General features: G+C 35.6%; 1 protein-coding gene across 2 annotated transcripts in view; it reads right to left on the bottom strand.

The window, feature by feature from the left end:
* The window catches only part of AGMO (alkylglycerol monooxygenase), a 184,650-nt gene that overhangs the window by 68,395 nt on the left and 102,513 nt on the right, over positions 1-13,742 (bottom strand). The window contains exons 11-12 of one of the 2 annotated variants that reach the window (XM_041418238.1): positions 9,296-9,378; positions 8,079-8,184 (exon numbers count right to left, since the gene is read on the bottom strand). The exons of the other annotated variant lie outside the window; for it this stretch is intronic. Of the exons in view, the coding sequence (XP_041274172.1) occupies positions 8,079-8,184; positions 9,296-9,378 (189 nt within the window). The remainder of the gene's footprint in view (positions 1-8,078; positions 8,185-9,295; positions 9,379-13,742) is intronic. 2 annotated transcript variants of the gene reach the window in all.

Genomic DNA, 13,742 nt, shown 5'->3' with positions numbered 1-13,742 from the left:
TGTGCTTTTCTTCCTTTATTGTTCACGAGAAACTTCTGAAAAAAATAGACTGAGCAGAAGATAGCATTTACAATTTTTAAAAAGTAATAGAACATATTATAAAGCATTTTGAATTAATTTCTGCTTTCCTACACAAATGTATTGATTAAGATTTCCAGTGGGCTAAATTAAAGTCCAAATCTGTGAGTCCTACAAAGACATTCTGTTGCAGAAATGTTAAGTTTTCATAGCTGCTCAATGTTACAGAAGTGGGGAGAGACATTTATGGGAAGAAGTCTGCTACCATTATCATTGCAAGATGCAAATATTGAGTAACCCTGGACTGCATGTATTTTTAATATTTGGGGTTTCTCTATTTAAACTGTACAAGATAGAAATATCCAAAATATTTTAAATACTAGGTTGGTTCTTTGTGGTCACCTTGTGTGTGCCAAACCCAGATCTTTTCCACATCAGAAACAGCTTGTTTCACTACAGCTTTTATCTCTTAAAAGTTAATTCAATCCCTCTGCCTATCATGTTTGAAGATAAAATTCAAACTAAGTCATTTGTATTTGTGGTCTTGGGAACACAGATACCACTCTTCTCTCTTTAGGATAATTCCTGCAACTTGCCTGTTACAATAGCTTAGAAGGTAAGTGATCTAGTTTTGGAAAATAGTCTACTAATTTTGAGTATCAGGCTGTGCTGACAAGCACATACATGCGGGTGAGTTTGATGGACTAAAGACAGCCTAGAGAACACACACACACACTGGCCATATACAGTGATGCTGAAAGGCTTCCCACTCAGGGGTGTCCTTCATGGCTGGGAGATCCCTTCTGCACTCCTCAAACTGCATCTTCTGCTTCTCCCCACATGACCTGTGTGGAAGGGGAATCTCCACAAGTAAGCCAATGTCTTTCATCCAGGACACACAAATTGCCCATCTTACTCTGCCTTTGACTCTTAGACATTGCAATGTACTTTACGTGACATCTTGAAATCAACTTTGAACGTAAATTCATGAAAGTATAAAGTGATCAGTAAGCAACAGCTCTGTCAAGAGTAGGAAACATGAGTCCTCCACATCTGTGGAAATATGGGGTATGAAACAAATTCATGCATTTGTGCATTAACAAAAAAAAAACAAACAAAAAAACAAACAAACAAACAAAAAAAACCCAAACAAAATACTCTAGTACTGCAACTGCAGTTACACAGACAAACTTCTACCCATGTGGAATGTGTCAGTTGTCACTAGGGACTAATATCAGTGAAGCGATTCACTAGTATGGAGATCTCTATCATTAGCCATGTGGTACTATGATGTAGAAAAGAATGCTGTTTGACAGGGTTTGTACCATTACTGCCTTATAGAAAAATTTTGCTTTGGCTTACAAACCAAATCACATCAGTAACAAGATGTGTGAAATACTAGAGCTTCATTTTTGCAGACACCCTCAGATATACAACTGAACATTAATAATCTCATTGGCATGGCTGTTACCTTTAAAATGCAAACACTGCATACAGCTACATGCCAATCACTGACTGCTTTGGGATAAGAAGGGTTACAAAATAAACCTTATACCTATGAGTGCAAGTGTTGACAAAAAAAAAAAAGACAAAATTTCAGTCAGTATATGTGAACATGTATTTTCTATGTTCAGAGTACTACCTTTGCTTTATCTTTGCACGCTTCTGATTTCTATTAAGTATGACTACCTCCTTGTCTTGTCAAACAATTAAAGTGACAAAAGTAATAGCAGATGCTTCTTTCATAAGTAAAACTACAGCAAGCAGACCATAGCTTGCATTTTTTTACAGCTCCTCTATACAGCCTAGTAATTGCAAGGTAATTGAAAAGATCCTGATAATAAACTGCCAGTTCACTTTTTTTTTCAGACAAAATAAATATATAACCCAATTCAGGCTTCATTTTAACAACACATTAGATGGTTTCCAACTTGTCTTGATTTTTGTTTTATTTTATGATTGTAAATAAACCCTGGAAAATTCCTTCCCAGATTTACCACCTGAAACTGCAGCTGTTGGCTGACACTATCAAAGCCTCGCAATTCCGAACTCACGTGCAAATCTCATCAAGCGCAGACACTTCTAATTGATTCCAGAAGTTTTTCTTTTGCTAAGATCAGCGGGCAGAAGAAGAATAATGAGCAGCTTTTAAGCAGAGGGGGAAGGGTGTTGAGCTCAGGGAGTGGAGATTTTAAAGGCTCCAGCTCAACTGCTCTGCCAGAAATGCAGAGCAATTTTACGGTCAATTGGCCAGAGCATCTGGAGCTATACATCATAGTCCTTAGTTGATGGTGGTGAAGGCGACTCTCAAACTGGCTAAGTCTAAAATCAGTAATGACTCTGCTGTCACACCTAAGTGGAAACTTACTTAATCTACTGCCAGATTTTACTGTGACTTTTTCTAAGGGACATTATTCCCCTTAGGGCAGTTGTCAAGAATATTAAAAGTCCAGTCCCTGGGATACACTGCATGGCATAGCAAACTTTTCTGAATGAAGCTAACACAGAAAAAAACTATTACAACGCGTGTTTGTTTAATTCCATGTGTGTTGACAAGGCTTTTTATCATAGGCAGCAGAGTTTCCTTCCATCCCCAGTTTCATTTCTAAAATATATTTGAAATACACCAGCCAATCTAGTTATGGCATAGAGACTGCATAAATGCTGAGGTTATAAATCATAGCACAGGGCATGGAGCTTTCACCTTAATGGAAACCAAATATGGGATATGGCTCTTTGAGATGTGGCACAGATGATCTTAACGAGGACCAAGAAAAAATGCTACAGAACAGAAAACTATCGTTGATGTGGAAATAAGTTCTTATGAGTAAATGTTTGTTTTATGTCTGTACTCATAAGTCAGTATTCCAACACTGGCAAATTATACTAAGAAACAAGTGAGGTAACAGCAACTCTTTGTATGATGAAAGGAAAAATAAGTAGTGTGATAATATATCACATTAAGAGGGACTTCTGTGGAACACACGAAACAGTGTACATCAGTTCTTTAATAAAGAGATATTTTATATTTTATCCAGACCAATTAAATTCTATGTCAGAAGAAATACCAGAATTGCATCAAAGATCAGAACAGCAGTCCATTTGGTATAGAATACTGTCTCCAAAAGTTTTTGGAACAGCTGCCTCTACCAAGTTTAGACACTCTGGAGGAGTAAATAAGCTATTTGACCACAATAAAGCTCATTTCTACCTTCATTAGTTAAGGGTTGAATTACACCCTGCAGCACAAGATTCTGTATATCTTCCAAAGCTGGTTATATTTCTAATGTACCACATGCCCACACAGAAAAGAAAACAAGTTATTAATTTAAAACATCACACATGTATAAAACCTCGCTTTTCCACCATGAAAGTTACCCTAGATTTTTTGTCCTTCCTACCTGTAAATTAATACATCCCAGCCAACGTGGCATAGCCAGGCAGCTCATTAAGTTGCAATGCACAAGTCGGGAAGAAAAGATTAACTCTTAGATACAATGCCTTAGCTACAACAGGGGTAAAATATAAACACATCAAGACGAACATCTATTTCCTCCTGCCTCTTCCTCACTCCTAGCCTCTTAGTTTAAGAGTCTGAGTTGCAGCTACTATGAGAGTTGGTGAAAATATTTAAAACAAGAGTTCCAACAACACGTCAATGGCTCTCATTTCTACTTGCTCCTCATTAGTACTACTGTCAAATAACAGCCAGTGTTTGACCAAATTCAGCTCATGGAATATGCTGGCTGATGCCAAACCAGAGCAGTTGGATGGAAACACTTTAAAGAGGTAGACCATCATCACAGATTTATTTTTACATATCGTGCCTGCTGAACCGTCACATAACTGAACACACAAGCAATGTTTTCTGCTACCTCCAGGTGGTTAGGAGGCTCCAGGCCCAGTCTGACAGAAAATGATTTGGCTTTAGTAATACACACAATCATCACATTACGCAGGCATGAAGTAATCAGCCTAAAGAAAGCTAACTAGTATAGGATGTGGCAGCACAGATTCTCAAAAGAAACACACCAGCTCTTCAAACCAGTCAAATATATTTCCTGTCACTGAGGTTTTTATTGACCTCCATCCAAGAAACAATTTTTTTAAGACATAAAAATTTCCTCATTTATCACCACTTTTTTCTTAAATAAACAAATAACACATAAAACCTCAAACAAAGAAACAACTACAAAAAAAATTCACTCCCTCCCCCTTCCACATTCACCTAATCATCCATATGAAATATATACAGGAAAAGGAACAGAAAATGCATGCTGAGGAATGTACACGGTTCCACCTCCTGTGGTCACTTTTGTAGTGAAGATAGTTTTAAATTATTTTCTTGGACAAGAAGACACTTGGAGAGATCCCCAGGAGTATATCACAGAATGAATTCAAATACAATAGCAGGGAGGAAAATATATTCAAATGATCAGAAAAATAACATAATTTTCATAAGGAACCAAATCTGGTAACACACAACTTCAAAGAATCAATGGAGTCAATATTGTTTTTACTTGACTGCAGACACAGAAATTAACATATTAAGACTGCAGCTTCAGCAAAAGCAGAAGCCTTTTTTTTTTTTCTTACACATCTATAACATCATTTTGCTTCCTCCTTTCCTGAACCTTAGCATTAAGAAACTTTCTTGCTCCACAGCAATTTGCATCACTTACCTGAAAAAAATCTTTGTCTGGTTAAGTCAGCCCAGCTCGCAAAGCCAGCCAGCAGAGCAGCAAGGAGGGTAAGAGCCAGAAGACAGGACTGCTCATTCTACTCAGATTGCCATCTTCAGCTGCTTTTTTCATGCCCACCTGAGCTAATCTAATTGCAAAGTGGGAAAGGCTTGCTCCTTGTTTCCTCTGCTCACCTCCCTTCTCTCACTGACACCCTAGTTTTCTCTCATTTCTTCATTTCCCATTTAGTTTCCCCCCAGAAGGTGCTCCTCCTGATAATTGTCAAGTCTTCTTATGAGCCAAACACAATCATTTTCAGTTTAAAGCGCCTATTTCTGGCAGTTAGAATACCACTCAAATAGTAATGCAAGGATATGTTCTTTAGAAATCTTTACTAGTCCTAATAGTCTTGAGAAATAGGAACATATGAAACATAGTAGCAGAAAATCCCCCACACATATGGAAAACAATAACTTACTTTATCACTAATTATTGAACATGTTGTTGGTAAAATCAGTCTTGCGCTTATCTGCTGCAATGTGCGCCATTAAGAGTTCTGAGAAAGAATTGTTTGTTAGATTCTTAAAACACTTTTTCATCCTTAAGTAATCCCGCCCTTGAAGGGTTAATTTATAGAAAAAGTCAACACAAACTCTTTTACATGATGTTGTGCTTTCATTATTTAACTCTGGATTACTAAAGAATTGTTTATTTGGTAACACATAAGGATGAAGATGTAAAGACAACATTTTTGAGCACATTATAGGTTATGATTACTAGAAATATTAGATTAAAAAGACCAAAGTCAGCTAAATCTAGGTGTATGTTAAAGACATGATATTTAGATGAAGAAAACAAAATTATTAAATAAATGTTTCCATTTACACCTCTTAAAATTTGTAAGAGAATGTAAAAGTGAAACAGAGTAAAGGACATTTAAAATCAAGCAAATTACCTGTATTATTATATTATGAAGGATAAACAACATGGAATGATGAACAGAAACATTTTTAGGATGTTTAGACCTAATGTCTGGGGAAACCATCTGTTTATGTATTTCTTATGCTTTCTGGCACTTCTGTTTCAAAATGATCACGCCAATATTGAGGTAAAACATTACTTTTGAAGACTTTTCAACATGAACTGAAAAATATCCAGAAATCTCTCAGATTTTTTTTCATTCTGACACAAATTCCACTAGACCCATAAGAACATGCCTACCATGCATACAATACATTGGGAGCAAAAGTGAATAATTTATTTTAAAATGGGTAATTCATTTTAAAATGGGCGACATTTTGAAGTTCACATATCCAGACTACAAAAAGGAGAACATTTTTTATTGTGAAGATGGTGAAGCACTGGAAAAAATTGTCCAATGAAGTGGTAGGTGCCTCATCCTTGGAAACTTTCAAGATCATGTTCACTGGGGCTGAGAGCAACCTGATGTAATTGAAGATGTCTCTGCTAATTGCAGGGGATCGGACTAGAGGATCTTTATACTTCACACCCACCCTATTCTATTATTCTATGATTACAAAAGTTATTAATATAATGAAATTGTTGATTTGTGATAAAATGTCCAGTGTGGAAATATTGGCATCACTCAGAAACATTATCTATTCCTGTCTGAATAGAGCAATTCCAAGAGCAAATTATTTGAAAGACATCTATTTTTCCAGTATTTTCAAAGAAAAATTGTGTGCAAGTAGTCCTGTCTCTTGTAAAAAGTGGACTATATAGTGAGTGTCAAACAAAGGACTAAAAAAAGAACAACAAAGAACTGTAATATGAAGGATAAAAGAATAAACAAAAGGAAGAAACTACAGGACAGTAGAGAAGAACTCAAGATAACAATAAAGAATTTCTTTTAATGACAGAAACATGTAAAGAACAGAGCAAGAACCACTTCATTTTATTTTTTTCTTCTTCTACTCATTTCTTAATACAAGACACTTTTATATATGAATAAAGAACTCAGTAGGGCAGGTATTGAGGGTGTATATAATGACATAATTCTCACAGACTTCAGTCAGAATATCCAAATAATTCAAGTCTGAAAGCTATGTCTCAAGGGCAAGGTAAATTGTTCCAAAATTTTAGAATTTGTTACTTCAAGCCTTTATACTGTATTAGCCTACTAAGAAAATTTTACAAATAATTTCCAAATTATATTTAAGTAAACCTCTTAAAATACCTGCTAAATTCTTTCAGACTCTTATCAAAGGAATTACAGAACCATTTGCTATATACACCAAAGTTCTGACAATGTAACAAGGGGGCAAGGGGGAACTAAACAATTCTCAGTTAGTGGCATTTATCTAGCTTTAAATATTGTCCAACAGCTATTGTTTTCCAACCCAGGCAGGCAGAAGCCTCAAAAAAAAAACCCCAAAAAATCCTCCCAAACCCACAGCAGCAGAAGTTTTTTTCTTTTTTTTTTTTTTTTTTTTTTTTTTTCATTTTTCTAATTCCATTTCCTTTAGAAAAGCAGGAGAAGCAAGACCACTTCCAACTGGGAAAGATGCAATAAATTTTGCATATGTTTGAAGTCAACGGAACCATTTTGAACAAACAGTTCTTACTGTTTTATTTGATTTTTTTTTCTGACTTTAAGCCAAAGAGTAACTTTCTGATGAGGTTCTACTAATCCAGCCACCCATTCATAACCTTGTTGGTTATGAATAGCCATTATTTTCTGGTAACCAACAGCACGCAGCTTGGTAATATTGTTCAGATAGGAATACTAACAGTGACTACTGTTATTTCATTGTGATAATATTAAAAGAGATATGAAATACCAACTCTACTGGAAAGGAAAATAATAAAAAGCAAAAGGCAAGAACAGGATAAAAGTAAATGCCCAGAACACAGAAGTTACCACAAGTATCAGACCATAGGTCCATTTAGTCCTGTATCCACTCCTTGTCCATGGCTAAAAGTCTGTTTCTGAGGCACAGGATTAATGCAGAGCAATATCCTTTATATATAAATCTTCCAGCCTCCTAAGAATTTTCATATTTCTCCCATAAAAGGAGTATTAAACAATCGAAATTCAGCAATGCATTACTATTATTCACTTCAAAATATGTGAATAATAGTAATGGATAAGTAAATTATTTTTGCAAGAAGTGGTAAATGCAGTCCTTCATGATCTTTTTTCCAAGGATAACTGGCACCTCAGTAGTGAACTAGACTAATTTTCTTATAAAATAATCATAAAAAGTGAAAAATAATAAGATAAGAAAAAATAATACTCTATTCAAATAGCATAATGAAAAATAAGACAACAAAATGTAAATATTTAGTGTCTCTTTCTTGTAAAAAGATAAAAAATCTAGAATACTCAGCATAGACATTTTTAAATAAATGTCTTACCTCATATGCATAGTCCAAGAAGGAAAAACGACTCCTAAAGTAGCCAAGTTTGTAAACACCTATGAAGACTAAACAGCGTATAATTTCCAAAATTCCCGCTTTGGACCTAGAAAATGGAATCAATTAACATCCAATCTTTTCTTCTTTGCTAAGCTCAGTGAAAAAGAGAAAATAGAATTAGTTTGTGATGTCCTCCACTTACATCTAGTCATCTTTCTTAAAGTTAAGTTTTTATGGCATATACCTTACATTGACTTACAACCATGAATTAGCTGGTGGTGAGAATACCCATACTTGCAAAATATATTTGAACTAACATGAATGGAACTGTATCTTTAGTTACTGTCCTTTGATCTCAAAAATTACCACAACAAAATTCTGAGAACTGCTACCTAAGCAGTTCAGAATCTTTCCAATGGTATACTTATGTCACTTTTTACTAATGCCTCTTTATTAACTCCCTAGGTTATTCACATGTCTGGCATGTTGACATATTTTTTACCTATCCTGAATTAAACTGTTCAGTCCTTAAAAGTGAAAGGCATTCATTTCTGAAAACATAATGAACAGCAGGTGCAAAGCAGTACTGGCACCTCAGTCTCAAAGGAAACTTTTATTCCACATTTCTTCTCTGTCAGGGCAAATAACTTCTTTGTAAGAAAGTGTGAATGCTACTTAATCTTCTTTAGGGCCACAGTGCCCATATGGACTACTTCATAATGTATCTCACTGGCCTGGTGTATTCAAGATCCAATTTCATTTGAAGTTATACTGATTAAGTTTAGTTTCAAGTTTACACCATCTTCCACACGATTTTGAGCTCACTCTGAGCTACACTGTGTGCTCTTCACATACCATCATGTATCTGGCACTTGTGGCATTCTACACAGGGCTCACACAATCTGACCTTGAACAGGTCCACCTCACCTGCCACTTTCCCAAACCCATGGACCCAGTAAATGTAAGCACAGAGGAAGACATGAAAAGCCCATCCAAAACTTTTCTGTGAGGGACAACACAGATGTAGTCACTTCTTGCTATGGGAACAATTCTGGATTTAGGTGCTGGCTAGTCATGTGTTATTTTCTAGTCAACAGACAGCCATGTGTGGGTCTGGGTGATTATATCTCTTTATCTATATGATTTCTGAGATTTACATATAGCTATAAATAACCCATAATGAAAGAATAAAAAACCCCACATATTTTGTATCTTACTTGTTCTCCATAAGTAGTCCAAAAGATGCCAGAGACAGAATGATAAAGCCAATTCTCATGAGAACTGTTCCCTGTGATAACATCTGTTAAAAGGCACACAAAAATTCATTTAGAGTAATTTTCTGGAAAGAAATGGAGTTTTTACAGAACAGTAGCTTGAACTTACTGAGTGAAGCAAGCGTCCCCTTTAAAAGTAATTTGCTACTTTAAATTTTAGAGAAAAAAAAAATCTGCTATGGATAGCACTCATACCTGGAGTAACCACCTTCACAGTTGGTTCCTGAATACTGTATTAATGTTTAATGTTATCCCCTTCTGTCCTATGTGGTTTTTTTCCAAAGTTATTTGATTTCCTTTTGACTCTACTCAAGAGGGAAGAAACTTAGTTCTAGATAAAAAATCCTAGCAGCCCTGTTCTTTAAATTTCATATTATGTTACCAGGTCTTTACAATAGCCATCTTTGAATCCCACTGGATACAAATGCCAATGTACTGGTGAGAATAAGAACTCACACGACATGATCATATTTAAGATGAAACAAAATTAATGTTTTCCCTTCATGACAACTCAACACTTGGTTCCCAAGTCAGCAAAACTTTTTAGCTCATATCATTAATTTCAATCAGACTCAAAACACTTTTAAACATTAACACGTGCGTGAGTATTTAGACGAATCACAGCATAAGAACTTCTGTCCTTAAAATTTACATCAAAATGACATAAAATTCAGAAAAACAGAAATTATTTTGATTGTAAAGTTTGAATTTTTAAATTTTTTAAAATATTTATTTTGTATTCTATACAGCTGCCTTTGAAAATCAAATATTTAATCTGTTTCCTTTTCTCCCTCCCTGATTTTGTTTCAAATATTAGTTTTGAAAAGCTTTTGGTTTTGCTTTTTTAAATTAAAACAAAACAAAACAAAATTATTGGATCTGACTGAGTTATAGAATTCCTTTCTTGTTTCAGCAGCAAAAGAGTTTATGAACAGCATCTTGCGCTTCATTTGCAGGCATTGGAAAAATAAAACTCCACAAATGTCTGCCCTGATTTCCATAAATCCCATTCAGTGACATGACCAGCTTCCTTCAGTCATGGCCCCAACCCCTCAAAGAGATCTAAGGGAAGCATCTGTGAGCACGGGAGGCCACAAGAGGATACTCTCAAGTTTTACAGCTGTGTGAACTTAGAGTGCCCATGTTTGCAAAACACATCAAACCACATAGTCATTCTGGGCGGGTTTCTGTTGTTTTACTGAAGCATCACAAACACCTACTTAGATATCCTCAACAGTTATTGAACAAAGAAAACTCAATCCCAGCAATGAGCAAGCTAAACAGCAGCCTCACCAGTTTACAAGCCAGAACACAGTTCTCACAAATGACACCTGTCAAGCCACTCTGTTGCACAAATTTGCACCAGGTGACAATCAAACTTATTACTGCATTTCCACATTACCAATCTGTTCCATTCCTCCTTAGGATAAACTTTTCATTGTTAGCAATAAGATAAATTTGTTTTGAATTGACAAAATGTTTGGACAGAGCTTTTTTATAAAAATCAGATGCAGACTCTATTTCAATTTAATTAAATGAGGAGTACTTTAACTGCTCATCTAGCCATACTGAGTTCAACTTCCACTTCAGCTTCCTGTACAATCTGGGTCATACAAAAATTCAAGAAGTGAGCAAAGAAAAATATGATTTGGCACACGCATAAGGGAACTCACCCATAAATTTCTTAGAAATGCTTTGATAGGCTTTTAATGATTGTTACTTGTCTAATAAAAAGTTTTCCAGGGAACAAAGACTGAAATTCAAGATTTTTCTCCTTAAAGACTGTCCTCACTTTTAAGTTGAAAAATTACACTTTTTTAAAAAATCTACTCATTCTTGCCAGGTGGGTCTGATTTTTCTTTGCTTCCACTGTGATGTACCAGGTCCTGCAGACTGCCTGAAAAATGCTCCCACAGTGGTACAGCATGATTCTGAGAAGTAAGGTTTTGTATCTTCTTAGGCAGGAAAGAGAACTAAACATCAAATCCAGATTTCCATCAAGTCATGGAGTAGCTACATTACAATACATGGCTAAAATCACACTGTGGAAAATGAACACAACTGCAATGGTTTTCATACAAGTGCTAATACCCGTCTTCAGGAAGGATTCAACACTACATGCTATGAATGAGCAAGGGTGTCCCTAGTTTCCAGTTTCAAGGAGCTGCATGATTTCAAACCTTTCTGCTTTTCCAGTGATCCTAAGCTGGCTAGCTTGTCCCAGGCATCTGGGTTTCCTTGTCAGTCCAGCTGCAGAAAACTGATAGCAGCAGATAACACTGATTCATTCTACTTGCCTTTACGTACACTGAAGTGACCCAAAAACCTGTTATTAACTTAAGCTTTTGCTGTAACTTGTGGAGAGAGAGCATACTGGGAATGTGGGAATAAGCTAAGCACTTTGGGAATTCCATTTCTTGCCATTAGCTAGACTGTAAACCTAAAGACTACTGCATTAAGTCTACATTGGTACTGCATTAAGAGTTGGATTTGAGTGATGATGGAAATGCTCCCCAAAAGCAGACAATTCTGGGTCATATTTTAGTGGTGGTTTTACCCATAACTTCTATCAAGGACTTTTAGCTTAAAGATATATTTTAATTTACATTACTAGAACAGGAGAAAAAATTATCCCCTACATTTATCGAACACAGAAGAACAAAGCACAGACTAAGAACTTGACAGGAAATTAATAAATTTCAGATCTGTTTTAAACATGGAGTTCCAGAAAAAAAAACGGGAATAGAAATATATTTTAATGTCTTATCGTGAATCAGAAGAACTGAAGCAACCTTATAACTTTTTTGAAAATCAAACTCAAATGTAAACAAGCCTTTATCTTTAAATGGTTAAAATGCTATATGAGGTTATTTGGCATAATAACTACCTGAACCAGGTGTGATCATATTTTACAGACTTGTTTTTTCAGGCCAATTTCCATTTCTCTTCAGACACACTCCTACTTGAACTATACTATTTTGAATACTTGCTATTTGTAAAACTCCACATGGTGAGTATGCACTCTGGCCCAGAATGTGAAGGACTGGAGTACTCTGAAGCACAACCTGCAGATCCTGGTTAACTTCAAATTGGCACTATCATCAGATTCATGCAAAAGCATGGCACTGTAATGTTTGAGCACAGTGTGGCAGCTTTCCACTTCCCAAAACATCAGCTTTCGGAGTGAGGAAGGGTGAGGCAGAAAGCCTTATTGGGAATCATGGAGGTAGAAGGTGCAAGTTACCCTTCACTGTAGGTACATGCACCACATTCACATACAACAAAATAATTTCCTCATCTGTACTGCTAGTCAAGGATTACCAAGAAATTTTCAGTGAAATACACCATGATGCTATTGGGAATAACATCTTTTAGAAAACCAGCCACATAGCATAATTTTTACCACTGTTAGTTTGCTTCCCTAACTTTCTCTTACAGTTCCAGTGGTATAGTAACATGCTGCCTTGATTCTTTTATTTGCTTTCAAGTATGTATCACCCTATGAAGTGGATGCTGGCAGCTGAGGCATCCATTTTCTAGCCCTTACTCTACCAAAATCAACAAAATAGTCAGTGGGTTATATCACTAAACTAACATCATTTATTAAATCTATGCACTGCAAGCAGCAGTGCAAAAAGAATGTGCCTTTTACACCTTCATTAGTGTTAGCATCCTTGTTTTACCTAAACCTAGTATGCATGGATGTATATATAAAATAAATGAGTATTTATATACTGGAGTATTTGTATAAACAGAGAAGCATGTGGAACCACAGCAGGTTCCCCAATTACAAGTCAGCCACAACTTTGCAATGTGGTTATTGGCTGCAACCAAGCAGAAAAAAAATATTTCTGTTGGATTTTCATTTCATTTAAAGCTTTAAAAATATCTTTGAGCCTTAAAATATTGGGGGGGGGAAGCAGGGTGGGGAAAGAGCTGGTTCAGGGGGGAGGGGATTATAGAACTTAGTAAGAGGTTTACACTGCTTTGTAATCAACAGAATGCCATAGCATTATTATTTTGTGATTTTTTGTAATGGAAAAAATAATTCATTTAAACAAAGGAAATGTTATTCCAAATCTGTATTTAGATAAGCATTGAAATATTCAAAATTGACTGTTTATGCTGCAAAGAACCAGTTTTTTTATTCCTTTGGAAGAATACCATGGATGCACTTTCTCATTCCGATTTGTTCAGTGGTAAAAAAGAACTTCTAGGAATGATGTCAGAACATTACATAAGTGAACAGTTGCTCTGCTCTCATACATCAGATGATCAGATACACTCAAATCAGGAATGTTAACATGATGCTATGAATTTTATATTGTTAGGTGTTTTTAGCTGTATGAATTTATTTTAACTTAAAATTTGTAGGAAAAAAAAAGTTAAT

Source organism: Onychostruthus taczanowskii, unplaced genomic scaffold (genome assembly GCF_017590055.1).
Source record: "Onychostruthus taczanowskii isolate IOZ18803 unplaced genomic scaffold, ASM1759005v1 scaffold59, whole genome shotgun sequence".
Lineage (NCBI taxonomy): Eukaryota > Metazoa > Chordata > Aves > Passeriformes > Passeridae > Onychostruthus > Onychostruthus taczanowskii.
This window is presented reverse-complemented; position numbering and strand designations above follow the sequence as displayed.